The 16,638-nt window shown below is 45.2% G+C and overlaps 2 protein-coding genes across 2 annotated transcripts; one reads left to right on the top strand and one right to left on the bottom strand.

Annotated features, from left to right (window-relative positions):
* Nucleotides 1-788: 788 nt before the first annotated feature.
* atxn10 (ataxin 10) lies at nucleotides 789-8,392 on the top strand (the record flags this gene model as incomplete). Its single annotated transcript, XM_079294109.1, has 11 exons — nucleotides 789-919; nucleotides 1,547-1,732; nucleotides 1,969-2,048; nucleotides 2,151-2,247; nucleotides 2,493-2,657; nucleotides 2,810-2,890; nucleotides 3,129-3,285; nucleotides 3,469-3,586; nucleotides 3,959-4,140; nucleotides 5,284-5,347; nucleotides 6,392-8,392. 11 exons carry the CDS (start codon nucleotides 789-791, stop codon nucleotides 6,574-6,576), a joined length of 1,446 nt encoding a protein of 481 aa, XP_079150235.1. The 3' UTR covers nucleotides 6,577-8,392.
* Nucleotides 8,393-10,303: 1,911 nt separating this feature from the next.
* Nucleotides 10,304-16,193, bottom strand: LOC306795704 (protein Wnt-7b-like; the record flags this gene model as incomplete). The annotated part of the gene is given in 6 exon segments (XM_079294293.1): nucleotides 10,304-10,783; nucleotides 11,437-11,704; nucleotides 14,543-14,773; nucleotides 15,897-16,132; nucleotides 16,134-16,145; nucleotides 16,149-16,193. Coding segments are annotated over 6 exon segments (1,272 nt in total).
* Nucleotides 16,194-16,638: the final 445 nt, after the last annotated feature.

Genomic DNA, 16,638 nt, shown 5'->3' with positions numbered 1-16,638 from the left:
ATTGATCTGCCTTTCACCACTGCTGTGCTGTGCCTGGCCAGTGAAAACACAGGGGACAACCACGCGGAGGTAACTCCTATAATCTAAAATTCGCCACTTTATATGGAAATCCCAAAAGGCGAGTACTGTGGCTTTGCTGTTGCAGCTGCAACCATTGTCCCACAACTCTCAATGAATTGATCTTCTGACCTGTAATCATTGCTTTACGTGAATGGATTTCATATGCGAGTGCAGCTGCAGCTGACAGTCTGTACAGAACTTCTATCTCAGAAATGATTGGAAGTACACAATAATACATGTAATGGGCGCTGCCTAATTGCCCAAATAACACTTTCAAACACTTTATCTTCGAGTCATGTTGGATGTCGTCTGTGCATGAGGACAAATCTCAACAGACTATTAAATAAAGAAAGAACTGAAAAGCTATGATGCTCGAGGAGAACAGGCGCCAGCCAAAGGGATTGTTTATATGACATAAAGTGTAGATATATGGAGACAGAAAGAAGCTTCTTATCACTCTAGTTTCTCTCAATAAATGACTATAACTCCAACATCAACCAAGATTTTAATGTCATCTTTTTTCAGAGTTCTCTCTTTAGTCTCTTTCTGTACTTTTGACACAGACAAATGACATGCATCCCCGTGCATCGCTCCAAGTGACTTGTGTCTGAAAACAGCAGCGAGCACGTGCTCTGACTCCGCCTTCGCCCTGGATTTAACCAATAGCGTGCAGCAGAGATTTATCCGGAAGTCTCGCCCAAACGAATTAGCCAAGCAGACAGGGAAGCATGGCATCTTCCACCGACAGCGACTTGGACATCTCGGCGTCTATCGCCGGCATCTTGAGTGAAGAACACTCCCCTGAACACTTGCAGGTTTTAAAAAAATTCACGGCTGCATTACGGGACAAGGAATACAGGTGCGGACAAAGGAATGTTTCTGCCTTTTTGGGAGGAAACGGAGGGTGTTAGCTTACCGGCTAAGCTATCCTATTGATACATTAGTCGGGCGTAACGGGTCCATTGGCTACTATTACTCAGGCCTGTTTCTTGTCCTCTGTGTGTATAAACAGAAAGGTGGAAGTTCATTAATTATAATAAAATAGCGCTTTAAAAGGGTACTCAAAGGCACTTTACATGGTAAAAACAAACAAAAGCAATTACAATACAAGCAAAAAGGATGTCATAACGGCAAGGAACAAAACCCATAACGTTACATAACTAGCATCACAGGTTAAAACCGGATCTAAATAGATTCATCTGCAGCTCTCCAATAAAGCCTTGTTCGTTATACTGACTTAATTATTTCAGCTGTTGCAAAAGACGACTGTCCCATCTTTCTGTGAATTCAGTCATTTCGAGTACACAGAAAAAGCACAGGTGTAACTAATTACTAATGATGGCGCAATACCGCCAAGTATTACATTGCAAACAGACAAAAACAGAGCTGTTCCTCCTAAGTTTCACTCTACATTTTCCTTGGGTACCACTGCAGTGAAGTACCTGTCCCTCCTGTTTTATTGTTGGTCAACTCTTTCTGCTCCCAGGGATGCTGTGGAGGAGGAGGCGTTCTCCAGTCTTCTGAAGGTCTTGTCCCGACTGCGTGATGAGCTTCTGGCTGTCAGCTGTGACGACCAGGACCTGCGGTCTGTGGCCCTGCAGCTGACCGCTGAGTGCTTCAGGGCTCAGAGGAACGCCTGTGTCCAGAGTACCCGCAACCAGAGTCTGCTCAGGTAATGGGATCAGTAGCTTGGATAGCATGAGACACATGTAGGGACATCGCAAACTGTGTGGATGAATCAACACCTGTTTGAGACACAGTCTCAACAACAATTCAACTTTGTATAATGCAGAATTGTATTAGATTGCATTGTACTGTATGTGTCCATGTGCACCTTCTTTGACTAAATGAACATTCAAGGAAACGATTAAATATACGCACTGATATATAATTCTCTTTTTCCTCAAGGGAGCTTGGTTTCATCGATGTATCCCTGAAACACATGAGCTTCCTCCAGACCACCGAGAGCAGAGATGGCATATTTGAACGTAAGTCTAAAATTCTGTAATTCTAATAAAATGATTCGATTTTAGGCTAACCTTTTGATACTGAACTTAAAAAACCATTTAAATCATTCTCCGTGTCCCCAGCTCTTCGTTGTGGGATCCAGTTCCTCGGTAACATGTCGGTCGGAAACCAAACGTGTAAAGATGACATTTGGCAGCAGAGCTTTCCAAATCTTCTCCTGTAAGTTTTGTGTTTTACCACACTCAGCAACACCATTACATACAATTGTTATAATTCACACTGTTTATTGAGCATCCTGGTGGTTCATTGGGCAACAACTAGCCTAGACTTAATACAAATCATCCACATATCTGCCTCTTTCACCACATTAAGCCCGTCACTGTTTACACTAATGCACAGTCTGTATCAGTATTTATACTATTATATAAATAGTATTTATTTGTCCTCCAAACATGTGTGAACAGGCAGCTGCTCAGCGTTGATGATGAGAAGGCGGTAAGCTATGCCTCTATGGTACTCCACACATGTCTGGATGAAGCCAAGGTGGAAGAACTTTCTGATCCACAGAACATCCACCTGGCACTCAAGGTGATGGAGCTCTGTAGGACCCAGCCTGACCTGGACTGGACGTAAGAGTGTGTGTCTGTGTTGGTGTGTGTCAAGCAATTGTTAGTTTATATGTCGAAAGAGCTAACAGTGTATGTATCGTACCAAGAAATGACCAATTATTATCTCTGCTTGTTGTTGGTGAAGTTTTGATTTGGTATTTATTGATTTACAGGGTTCTCATTGCCACCCAGTATTTCCTCAAGTCTTCAGCTCTGGTGGAGAGCATGTACTCTGGGATGTCACACCATGAAAGGTACTTTACTTGATACAGTGACAGGCAGTAAATGTCGCTATCGACCAATCGGCCTCCTCAAATTACACAGAAACTGATCTTATAATAAACACCGCCCCAGCAAAACCTCTAATAGAAGACTTAATAACAAGTTGTATGCAAGTTGATGAAAAGCTAATACCACCTAGTACACATAGAGAATACTGATATCTAATACTAAAAGGTAAATGGATGTTTCATAGAGGTGTGTGTGTTTCAGAGTTACTCTGTTAGAGCTGCTCTCTGCCCAGCTACAAGAGGAGGACTCGGAGGAGTGTGGCATCCCTTCCAACGTGGCTCGCTTCCTGGCAACTTCCTTCCAGGAAGGTTGTGGGGCTGTGCTGACACTCGCCACCGGCTCCGCTTCCAGTGATGAGGTACAGATAGTAAACCTGACTGATGCATGTAAACACAGAGAAGTGCCTCATGAAGTGCGTGACACATGTGTAAACATTTAGAGAGCGTTTTTCCAGTTTTAGTGTGCTATTTTCTCACTGACGTGATCTCACATCCAACATCCTATCCCCATGTGACCAACACCGTGTTGTAATCCCCTGTAGGTCCTGCAGGAGGCGCTGACGGTGATTAGTCTGCTGGACGTGCTATGTGAGATGACCTCAGACCACAGGCAGTTCATGTTCCTGCAGGACCATCCTGACCTTCTAGGGACTACTGTTGGTAAATGAAAACAAACACTCACACAACCTCTCTGACCGGATCCACAGCGTGAGTTTGTGAGTCCATTTTGGCCGTCTTAGGGTAAATATGTCATCTGTACACCGTAGACACTCCTTGAAATAGTGAAAGAACCAGATCCGTCATCAAATCACCCACAGAAAACAAATCAACACACAACCATGCCTCATGTTGACAAGCAATAAACGCATAGCAAATAAGACTGACACAAATCGCTTTATTACATTTACTTGTTTACATTTGTTGCGAAATTTAAATCCATACATTAAATAATAAGTTGTAACAGTTTGAGATTGGGGTGGATTAAATGTCTTGTTTGCACATCTCACACTCTTGTGTGCGCTCTCTCTGCAGAGCTCCTGCGGCAGGTGCATGCTATAGGGAAGGCCAGTAAGAACATCTTCAGTGCTGCTCAGAGCTTCTCCTTCAGTGGAGACGGAGACCCTGCCTCCCAATCTCCTGTCATCAGCTTCAAGGCCCACCTCATCAGGCTGATAGGAAACCTCTGTTACAGCAATACCGACAACCAGAACAAGGTTTGGATTGAATGGATGGATGGATGGCGGAAAGGACAGAAAAAGGGTGCTTCAGTCTTAACACAATGGGGTCAAAGGTCAAAGAGCGAGTGAGAGGCTCCCCTGGTCTTACTTCATCAGACCGATCTTCACTAAATGTGCATGTTTACAATGCAGGTTCTAGTAATGGGCTGCAGTGTCAAACCACAGGATCTCGTGAGGACCCAAGGACAACCGAGGACTGGAAATGAGTGCAATGACTGCAAGCTTAGGAGTTCTTTCAACACAATTACTCGGTTTTGGACTGAAATGTGAAATATTTCCTCCCTCGCTTTGGTGATGTTATCGGTTTCCCTCCATCGCCATCTGTCAGCATCTCACTATTAACAGAAAGCACAGACAGATAATACCGTGGGGTGCGGAGGAGTTGGCCTCTCTCTGTGGCACATTATAGACTCCGTTCTCCTTAATAGAAGCAGATCAGTGGAATGCTTGTGGGATGGCCACCCTCAGTTGGCCTCTCCAAATTATTTATGGATGCTGATCTGTGGTCCGTCAGTGGTCTGAAATCACCCCGTATCTGTTTCCAGTAAGATCTCTTCCAGTAAACCAAATGTCATTCTGTTCACCTTTGGGAGAGATTGCAATTTAAGATGCATGCAAAGCGTTTTACGGCGTGTACCGGACAGAAGTCAGGGCCCGACCGCTTGTTATTCATCTCGTTATGGGTTTGGACGTAGTGTGAGCAACTTCAGAAAATCAGACCTGGGTGCTCGTAATGGTCAGCGACTTTGTTTCCTCAACAGTTTTAAATTACTTTTCTGAAAGTCAGCACTTTGTCTCGTTTCTGGAGCTCCCACCAGTATGTTTGGAGGGTAACCGCAAAGGCAAAGGAAAGGCAACAGCAAGCACAGACAAGAATTAAGCCTATAGAATCAGACGCGTGATGCAAAGCAGATCGCCCTGTTGTGACGGCCTTAGACTAACCCACAACCACACTGCTGCTGCGTGCATGTGAGGCTCTGCTAAGGACATGCACACTTATTCCTGTTTTTTCCACATTTTGTTTTTCATAGATGTGACTTCAGGTTTTGTATTAAATTGTGGAGAACTATTTGAAAGATGTTCATTGATGCCAAACATTGAAAGTGAATGTTTCCTCAGGTGAGAGATCTGGAAGGCATCCCCCTCATCCTGGACAACTGCAACATAGACAGCAACAACCCATGTATCCTTTGTGAAGGTGATGGAAATAGTGTTCATCTAAAATCATTGTTCATATTTATGTCCAGAAGTTATTTTAGTCTTTGTGTATCTTATCCCGTCGCTTTAAGAATTGGATTTGGCATGCTTGCAGGCAGGTGGGTTTGCAACCAAACGCAAGTGTTGTATTAAGCTTTGATTACGACTGTGTGTGTGTAGACCGGCCGTGACATTTTCACACAGCGGTCACCGTCACACACCGGTCACACAGTGCTCAATAGATCTTTGCTCGCAGCTGGTTAACAGCGTCAACTGATCAGAAAGTTAAGCCAGGTCTTTGGTAACCATTCAGACTTTATTTGTGCTGTTGCATTAGATTGCACCGGTCTATCTAACGCGGTGATGACTGTAGGGGAGGGAGTGTGTATATGATGAGCTTTTAGTGCCCTTTCTCACAACCACAGGCTTTGAGAACGAGCCAAATTCTGTTTTACTGAGTCGTCATCTCCTGCTCCCGCTGGACATCCTGCTCCCAGTTGGTATTAGCTGGCTAAAGCTGGGGCAGCGTGACAGATTGTCATTTATCCGGGGCAATAGTTTGAGCCCTGTCCCTTTGTCCCCGTGGCCCTCTCCCACTTCCACACATACAATCAAGGTGTCAGCATTTGTTTCTGTTCAGAAAAAGACTGTCAAAGAAACAAAAATGTGTATGCGGGAAACTTGAGAGGGGCGAGCTGAGAATGTTTTGTATCACAAAACTGAACTTGTCTGCTTAACTCTTTTGTTTGTTGGGCTCTCTGCGTACTTGGCGACCTGAGGCGAATACCGGGCACTTATGAGTGACATTGAAAATGTCTGGCCTGTGTTAGCATGTTACATTGTTAACCTTTTATATATCTATCTTTCTTTTGACTTCTGCATTTATTCATGAAATGCATCTTCCCTTACAACTGCTTTTTTTTTTTTTTTTTCTTTTTTTTTTTTTTAAATAGAAAAATGCTAAAAAATACCAGAACGAACTCCGGTGCGTTTCATTCTGTCGTTGCCGTCCTTAACCAGATACCTCTAGTTATCAGCCAGTGGGCCATCTTTACCATCAGGAACCTCCTAGAACACAACACGCAGAACCAGGAGCAGATCGCCGCTCTGGAACGCCGCGGCACCGCCGACTACTCGGCACTCAGGGAGTTGGGCTTCCTGGTGGAGGAGCGAGATGGAAGCTTGCTGCTCAAAACTGTGAGGAAAGACTCTTGAAAAGGCCTCAGAGGAGCAGCCAGGAGAGAGGGGGGCGCTCGACCCACAAGCAGGTTTTCATGTGAAGTATTTGTTTAGAAAGGAGTACACTCCAGTACTCTTGTAGTGCTACAAGCCTCATTAATGTTACCTAATACTTAAGCTTCATCTGCGGGTGGATTACCTCTCCACTACTAAACATACATACATTTGGTGCCTGTCCGGAATAAGTGACTGCCGATAGATTAGGAAGAACAACGCTTTTGGAGTTTATTTAATCAGAGAAGTATGCATAAATTACTTTTCTACCTTTTAGTAATGCTTCCGCTCTTGCCCAGATGAGATTTGAGGTATTCTTGAAACACAAAAGGCCGATGGGGTCCCCCTGGCGTAAAAGCAGAGGTCAAGACATCAGGAGCTCTTGTTTTGTCTTGACCCGAGTCTGGGAAATGAAGAGTTTGGGAGAGGCGAGCACATGCTGGGTCCTTTGGCCGGTCGGATGCTTTGTGGTTTAATCCAAAGACAAAGGGCTCCGCGGTGTCCGGACTTTTCACTTCTCACAGACACTGATGCTACCAGCAGGGGTTGGGGTTTAATCCCGGGCCCATAGTGACTTCTGCACTAACCGCAAAAACAGAGAATGACCAAAACATGATGTAATCAACCCCCTCACCGCCTTCGCTACTTAAATAGTGCTTTCGTTGCCAGAGGGACGTTCGAACACTATTTCTCTAAACAGGCATGACTTTCATATTCTAATCTAAGAACGTCCGAGTGCAAAATGCAATACTGAAGCTAATAATAACCGAAGCTATGCATGTTTTGTAATTCAAAAACAATGCTGAGTATACAGCATGAGCTTGTCACTGTGTCTCTGCTTCTTGTATTAAGGCTATAACAGTAATGAGTTTCATACTCAAACGTAGTTAATTTCATCTTATTCCTCATAATCTTAATCTTCTATTTCCATCCTATGACACATTACTAGATAAATAAGAGATAAGGGCTCATGGCATGCATCATAGATCATTAACCATCTTTAAACTCACTACTTTGAGTTTATGTTTTACACCTTCGACTCTGAACGGGCTTGTATTTGAGTTTTGCCAGACTCCATAGACTTTCTTAGAGATTTAGTGAATGCTGTACTTCCTATCTAGCCGTGTGTGTGTGCTTTTTCTTTTGATCAGATATAGCGATTGTGGTTCAGCAGACAATGGATGAGATCACACTAACTGTACGTCCAAAGAGTGATTGAGTGAATGAATTACTGAGTGAGTCGGACCGGAGCCATTAGTTTGCAGAATGACATCGCTCCCTGCTCCTCCCGTTGCTGGATAAAGCTGAACAGTCCTGACACCTCAACAATGCGGTGCTTTGCTGGCCTGCTCACACCCTGCCCCACCTCTGATTTTTAATGACAAAATGTATTGGAAACAATCGGCTGGACTCTCCCCTCAATCCGCCGGCATAGTGAAGGGAGCTTATTGCGTTCCGGTCCCCAGGATTTCAGACTGCTAACAAAACAGCTGTTACTCGCGCTCGACTGGCTGGCTGCAATGCTTTTCAGCCCCACAGGAAAGAAGGCTGCGCGAGTCAGCCGGGCTGAATGAGGTGGCATGGCCGCCCGGTCGCCTAACACATTAGCGCACACCAGTCGAGGCCACAAGTTCTTGTGTTTCCCATATCAGCGTTTTATACCACAGGCCTCTGCTATATTGTATCTGTGCCTTCTGGTTTGACAATCGCCGTCAACAAAACTTGGTCGGGGTGTTGAGTATTATTGATTCTTGGGTCAAACAATATGTTTATAAAATGCCTAATAAAGTACTGTGTGTGACAAACCGCTTTTTTTTTTTTTTGGTAATGATTTTAAAGACGTGATATAAAACAAGAGGCAATAGAAGGAATGCTCAAATTTTATTGGTAAAAAAGAAAAAGATACAACTGTCCCATGTTTGTACGGGATGCTGTAACGGAAAAAATGTTAAAGATTCCTTAATGCAGACTTTGATTTTGCCACAGAACAAATAAACCTAAACTCGCTGAATATGAAGTCGCAACTACGATGAGTTGTTCCTAGTTACTGAAACACAGAAATGTCTTTGTTCTAAAGATGCACAACTAGTTGGCTGCTGACGCCTCCAACGTATAATATCTCCTCGCAATTCTACGCATTTACTCAAATACTTAACGGTGGTTTCCACAAAATGTCCTGGACTTTCCAAATCACTCGGCTTCTACGAGCTCCGTTGAATTGTGAAGGGTCGTCTCCAGATGGACATTCTGTTCTACTTTGATAAAACACGTGGAGTATTTACAATTTAGCAACTTTGATCAAAAGAAAAACAACATAAATCCCAAATAAGTTACAGCTCTCAAATCTGAAATACAATGACATTCGAAAAAACACTTGTAAATAGTGACTTTCTGTTCCATCTATAAATGACATAAAGTGCCACGTTCCTCATATAAAAATAAACTCTTCAAATTGTTTTGTAAGTTATATAAAGCCTAAATAAACATTTCTGAATACATTAAGGGTGCTGTCCAAAAATAGCTCTGAGGCCTTTGATCCTCTCGTACCCCCTTCTGTGTGGTTGGGGCACATGCCATCCACCGGTCAGGCCTAAACCGCGCTGGAAGGCCTTGTGTAAGCAGAGGCCATCGTGTGGAATTCCACGTCTCTGCCGTTCATGGGAATGTTGGATGCAGCCGAACCCCGATTGCACTTCTATGGCGTTCCAACGAGGCTTACATGCTTTAATCTCAGAACTCAAGAGGCCTCCGAAAACAAAACAATGAACACGGTCGGGATGGAGAGGGCCGTTCGAAACTGACAAGTTGGATGCGTAAAATAGTTTGGGAGTGTTTTCTGCCTCTTTGGCTCCTGGCGTAACAAAGGGTCTTGTTTTCTGAGGGGGGGGGGGGGGGTTTGTCCATGAGAGAGATCTCAGCACGGCGCTCAACGACACAAGTTACTGATGTTCCATGAAAAAATGGAAAGAAATGTGACTGAGTGCAAAAGAAAATTTGCTGATCTTTAGCGAAATACGCCACAGATGACTGCTCATGAATAACAAGGGAATAGCAGAGAATTCAGCGGCTTCGTGGCTGTACATGTTTCAGTAGCAATTTAAGATCATAAAATAAATGGAAAATGAGTTTGTTATCCATCCTATAAGACTGAGTTTGAAAGATTGTTTTACATAAATAATTTGTGTTTTATTTTCAGTGTTCAAACAGAATACAGTGTGAGCGTACAGGTAGAAGTGTTCCACTTCCATCTTTCAATTCTCAGTCTTCCGTCTGGAGCGCTTTGCTGTTGTCGCATTTCCGATTAACGTGTTCCAAAAGTCTCCTCGAGATCCAACAATAGTCCTCGTTGTTTCTCCTCTCCTGCAAGACACCCGTGAGCTACGTCTCTGCCAGATGTCGTCTTCCAAAATAGTGAAAATCCTCTCAACTGCAACATGTTTGCATCATGTCACCGTTTAAAAAAAAAAAAAAAAAAAAAGAAATCTCTTTCAGGACTTTTTCTTTTGTTTAAAGAATTCCAAAAATAGGATGTAAAAATGTGCAAATTTTTGAATAAATACTTCCAAGTCCTTCACTTTCGAATCCCGCTTCGTCATAACCCTCTCTCCTTCAACCGTTATCCATTTTCACCAGTCTCTCTCTCGCTCTCGCTCTCTCGCTCTCTCTCTTCCCCCCCCCACCTGCTTCCAGTGCCCCACTGCCTCATTCCCTACTTGCAGGTGAAGACTTCTGATTTCTCACTGCACGTGCTGCACTTGACGAAGCAACACCAGTGGAACTTGCAGTTGCACTGCCAGATGCGCGTGTAGTGGTGCTTGTCGTGACCGCGGCCGCAGCACATCAGGTTGCAACCGTCCGCGAGGGTCGAGGTGCCGTTGCACAGTCTCCCCCGAGTCCCCGTGCTCCCCGTGGCCGTGTCCTCCTCGCAGTAGTTGGGCGAGCGCTCCAGGTACACCAGGTCCGTGTCCGTGGGCTTCTGGTAGCCCCGGGCCTCCTTGAGTCGCAGGAAGGAGGGCTGGCGGAGGCGCGAGGCCCGGACCGGCTCGACTTGAACCGCGCCGCCGTAGCGCTCCTTCAGCAGGTAACCGAGCTCTCTGAACTTGGGCAGGGTGATCCAGCAGGTCTTAGTGGTGCAGGAACCAGACACGCCGTGACACTTGCACTCCAGCTTCATCCTCCCCTCTAGCATCTGATCACACAGAGAGTGGAAATTAGGTCTGTGTGAATTTGAAGAGGTGGTTAAGAGCGGAAAATATCTTCTATGTGGTTAATTCATGAATGGTCATTTTACACACGTCCGCAGCTTGACTGTGAAACGGTTAATAGCCATCGCATTGGCCTTCGCGTCCGTCTCTTTGGGTGAGCTGGGCTTTCTGCGGACACTTCGGCTTTCAGCGCTCTGTCCAGTATGCCAACTTTATGTCAAAAAAAAAGAAACCTGGGGAAAATAACTCGTAAACCAAGACTGTAGTCTCTAATTAACTTTACCTTTCTTCAGACCACAGAATTCCGTGACAGCTGGAGAGAAGTGACCAGAGCTGTTGTGCAACCGTACGTACACGTATAGAATTACACTGTGGTTAGAGCCAGATGTATACTATAAATATATCAATATTTTAGATGACAAAATTGACAGGTGACTGTTTGCCCTCGTGACTGAGCCTGATAACGTGAAAAATATCACGTTTTCGTTATAGGACGGTATGATTATTGAGTCATTAGAACATCTAGTGACTCCAGAGCACGAGTCAAATCGGGCGAATATATATTTATAGTAATAAAGCAAATACATAACTTCGATCGATGTGATGGATATAGTTTGTTTCGTCAACCTTGCATTACCTTTCGCCCCGCCTCGTTGTTGTGCAGGTTCATCAGCCGGCGGGCGTTTTTCTTGATCTCTCGGGCGTCCACGAAGCGCCGCGAGAACTCCACGCCGTACTTGACGTCGGCCGAGCAGCCGCCCCACTTCCAGCCCTCCTCTTGGTCGTGGTAGCCCTGCTTCTCGCGGTCACAGCCGCACTGGCTGAGGTTGCCGTGGCTGCAGGCGGTGGTCACTGCGTGGGCAACTCCGGCTGCAGTGATGGCATAAGTGAACGCTGCCTCCCTGCTGCCTGGAGAGAAACGAGCAGAATCTGAGTGAATATGGAAAGGAGTACTAAAAGTACTACAAGTACTTTAAATTGAGTAGATATTCTATTACCAGCAGTACTTTACCTAGAATGGCGAGAATTGCATGCCCATCATACAGTTACACTGTTATGGCACCAGCAGGAGGATTTAGGTTTGCTCGACCTTCATCCGTTATCAAAGAATGTGTTGAATTACAGGAACACTGCACCAATTCTACGCATGAATTGTGGTTTGCTTGTTATGAGAAGTACTACTCAGTCCATGAGACATTTGTATAATGTCTTCTGTGAAATAACCCCGATGATGCCTGTGTGGGTTTCTCTAACTTGAACTTGAACTAAATTGATGAAGGTGTAAATCCTCCTCCCAAACAGTTGCAGCAAAGCTAGTGGGAGGTTTAGAGAGATGCCAATCGTGCCTGTTTCCAAACAACGCGTGGCCCAGATAAGGAGTCTCCGAGTCCAGGAGTCTGTCAGTCTTAAATACCGTGCTTCATGTTTCACGAAGGCCATTCAAATAGTTTGGGACAGCCCCAAAATATATGGAAATGATTAGCTTTTCTAGAGCCGCATTGGTGCGTCAAATTCATATTCTTGTAGTTTTGAAAGATCTTACAAATATTTTCCCAGCAGACAAATCCTCATGTCACTGTATCAGAGCAGTGAAGACAACACAAGTGACATCTACTGGCTGACTGGAGGAGCTTTTTTTGTTTTTCTTCAGCCTTGCTGTGTCTTGATGGTGTTCATCAATGGAGTTTCTCACGTGGCTTAAGTGTCATTCTGTGTCTGTCTTAGGCGGTCCACATTATTGTAGCAAATGATACCGCTGTGTTGCATGTCGGAATCGTCTGCGGCCGGGCTTGACTGAGATGTGCCCGGCCGATCCAAGCTTTCGTGTGTCACCATTTGAACTTGAGAATAAACATATTTATGGCATGGAAGGGGGAATTAATTTATTGGCACAACAATTGGATATCCTCCCCTCTCCAATCAGGATAATGCTGGGCCTCCGTTCTCCTCGACAGCCCAGAGTATTAATGCGTGCCGTCTCTGGTCGAGGCGATTCTAATGGCTCCCTTCCAACCTGACAAACTCACTTGCAGGAACCATCGGGCCTGCGGTTCCCCCCCGGCCCATAACTCATAACAAACCCTGAAGTCTTCTCTCATCAACTCCGCGACCCATTCGGATATATTGTACGGTGAGCATTCTCTCAAGGCATCAGGCGCATGCGATAGCCAAACAGCCATCTCCTCGCGCTGTGATTTGTTTTGATTGAACGGCAGTGCACGCTGGGCTCCATTGTTGCCATCCAGCTGCTGGAGCTGACTTCAATTAGTGGTTAGCATGAATCTCTCTGCTCTTTCTCAATGCTTAATGAGTTCACAGGGCCGGCAGGTCAATCAAATGAAATGGTGGATGGTACGTAAGCGACACAACAAGGGGGGGTAAGGCTCTGGCTTGCATTTCCTGTTTTTTTGGAAAATAGCAAAAATGGTACACGGAGATGGCAAAGAGAAAACCCATCTTACTGAGAATCCATGACTTTGTGTTTGTACAATAATTAACAGTTTTTCATTACTTTTTATACAGATGTAACAGGATTTTAGTCTTCCAGAAAGTACTTATTTGGCTAAAGTGTCTGCGAGGGGAGCACACGAGGGCCTACGCCGGGTCCAAAGCGTCTGTCCGAGCTCGTTTACACACCACAAGAGAAAAGAGACATTTCCGCTGACAAAAGAAATAAAGGGATCCAGACGTCCGTCTGCCTGTGTCCCGTGTAGAAGAGAGTGATTGCTCCCAGGGCTGCTAGATTAAACACGGATCCAAACCCACAGCAGGACCGCAACAAAACATTTCGGACTCAAATACAATTTATATGAGAGGTTCACATTAGGAGCAAACGGGCTTCTGTGAGAATTCAAACCGGGGAGAATGTTAACTCGGAGCAGGGAGGTGTGTTGGCTTGTGTGTTCATAGATTGTGTAGGTTTCAGGAGATGCCACACCCAGACAGGCTTTATAAGGTAGTCTTCACATTCCATTCATGACTGCTTCGCTGTGACAATATGTGTGTTGCAAGCACAGTGATGTCACACACACATTTAATGTCCTTCGGGGACACTTGCGAGGCCTTTTGAGTTGCAGTTTTTTTTTGTGTGTGTTTTAAAAGAGGCAGAGAATTTATTTTGCGGTCGCTGCATGTGGTATTCCAAACAGAAATGCTTTTGGTCAAAGCTTCGCCACCCATCTTTCAGTCTCTCGGGCCACTTGGTTGAGCTACGCTGCAGCCTTTTCTCACGCCGCCGACAACAAGTACAGGAGGTTCGAGGACATTACGAGGAGAATAATGCTTCAATGATTGGGGAAAAAAAACAGACCACACGTCTCAGTTGTGGTTTGGTTAGGCCAATTAAACGTACCTGTTGACATTAACCTTTACATGCCTGTGCACAGATTCAAGCGACACCAAAAAGGAGGGGCGCGTCGCCCTGATCACACATCAGCTCACACTCGTGCCTCAAAGCTGAGATTGTTCTGCGTCTAAACTGACTGTTGTTTAACTCGGGTAAGCAGTTTTTTCCCTGGATGGTTTATCTTGAACCTTAGCCTCCTCGTTGCATGTCATTTCCCATCTCTCTCTCCTCATTTCCTGTCTATCTATTGTTAAAATATCTAATAACGGCATAAAAAATGCCGAAAAACAAACAGAAAAATCCTCTGAGCAACGTCCCACTCAGCCTACTTTTCTATTGACTACATCGAGAAAGATGTATTTAAAACGACTTTAAAGAAGCTGCGTTTCAAACAGACTGACCTACTCTCAGCTCTTGTCCAAAGACAGTCCTCTGTCCCAGGGCGGAGCAGTTCCACCGGCCGAAGCGGAACTGGTGCTGACACTCGTTGATGCCCAGCTGAGCGCCTTCGCCGATGATGATGATGGCGTCGGGGCGACTCTGACAGAGGGCTCTCTGACGGGGGGCCAGTCCCGGTATCTTGTTGCAGATGATGTTTGCACCTAGAGCCACCACAGAGGACAGCGCCCTGGGGGCAGAGAGAAGGAGCGGGGATTAATGAGAAGGGGAATTGAGAACAGATGAGGAGACACGGAGAAAAGAAAAATGTACCTGAAAACATACGCAGCCTATCGTTTGAATTCTGGGCCCTGGTTGAACAGGACTTGGCAATGATGTTGGGACAATAAGCACGAAGGTTTTTGTTCTTTTTTGGCGAAAAGTTTTCATGACAGTTGCCAGTCTACAAATCATAAACACAATCCCAAACAATCAAAACCAAATGAGAAGATATGTGCAGACTCCCATCATGTATAATCGAATGGACCTTCATAAAGACATGGAAGGGAACAATAGTTAATTTGGGTCCAAATCCAGTTCATTTCTGTCTGCCTCTCTCTTTCTGTCTGTGTTACAGAAAACATGAACCACCACAGCTATTTCAAGTTTCAGGGCCTGCCCTTGTTATGAATGAGAGGCATGCATGGTGCAGCAATCATTTGCTTTGTGAGGGCCTGGGACTTTTAATGGCATAAGAAAGAGCTCATTCCATAGGCCCGCGCCTATATAGGCAGAGCATGAAGTCCTCCAATATGTCTCTTTTCCATATGCGGCTTTCCAATTGTGGCTCTTGTCTGACGAGGTGCTCCTATGACAAAGTCATTCTGGTGAACCCATAAGAGCAGGTTATCTCATCAGCTGCCTGTACATGTGAGAATCAGGTGGATTCAATTTTGGATTTAATGAGTCAAATCATCATTGACTCTTCACAACGAGTTGATTTATGATAACAAATTAAAATTACACAACTGCTCAGAAATACGTGGTCGCGCGTGATTCCATTGTGGAATAACAGGAAAACGATTACATGACACAAGTAATTTCCCACCAATGTTTTCAAAATTGTGGTTGACTGAAAATAATAGTTGCATTTTTTTTTTCATTTATAAAACAATCTCTCTGCAATAGCAGAACAACATTTAGCAACTTTAAAAAGAGATTTAATAAAACACCTGCAACAACCAGCTAATGCGCTCCAGGCGCGATCACATTTCCCCGCGCGTAATTGGCCAATTTGCGCGCAAGGCACAACTAATTGCTAGCAAACGTGTACGTGAGTTTGAGTTGACGAAGTGCATGGATAAGAAACCTACAGGTATGAGGTGAGGATGAGGAAGATCTGTGGGTAGTAGATGGACAGCAGCGCACTGCGGGACGAGATGATGAGCATGGCTGCGCATTGAACACAACTGGCTCTGCTCTCTTGCGGTTTGAAAATAGAACAAGGAAAAAAAAAAAAGTCGTGGGTAGATATCCTTTTTAAAAAAAAATATCGCAGTCCAAGAGTTAAACGCGGGAGCGTCGTCTCTTCTTTCCGCTGTGTGAGGAGGTGGTGTCTTCAGCTAGTGGAGCCGTGGCGCGCTGCGGCAGCTCCAAGCTCCGCTGTCCATGTGTTGGAGATGAGAGGCTGCATCCCACGGCCGAAGTGCGCTCTGCCACCTGGACCGAGAGAGGACTGGGTTGGAAAGAGGGGGTGTGGGGGTGGGGTGGGGTGGGGGGGCAGAGTGGGTTCCGGATGTCTCTAAAAGTGAGACTATTGTGACTTTGGAAGGCACCAGCCCCCGGGATGAGTCTGCACCGCGCATCCCACCGTATCCCCACCCCCCGACACACCTCTCTCTCTCTCTCTCTCTCTCTCTCTCTCTCTCTCTCTCTCTCTCTCTCTCTCTCTCTCTCTTCCCCCCCCCTCTCTCTCCCCCCCCCCCTGAACCAGTCATAGTTTTTTACTCTCTCACCTGTGACCCTCTGGGTACAATCATTCCACCATGCCACCCAAAATTCATCTTAAATGCATTTTAAATGTGACATTACGCTTCTGTAACAATCGATTGCTGT

The sequence above is a fragment of the Melanostigma gelatinosum genome (assembly GCF_949748355.1).
Source record: "Melanostigma gelatinosum genome assembly, chromosome: 22".
In the NCBI taxonomy this organism is placed as follows: Eukaryota; Metazoa; Chordata; class Actinopteri; order Perciformes; family Zoarcidae; genus Melanostigma; species Melanostigma gelatinosum.
Note: the sequence above shows the minus strand (reverse complement) of the source record. Positions and strands in the feature narration are given on the sequence as shown.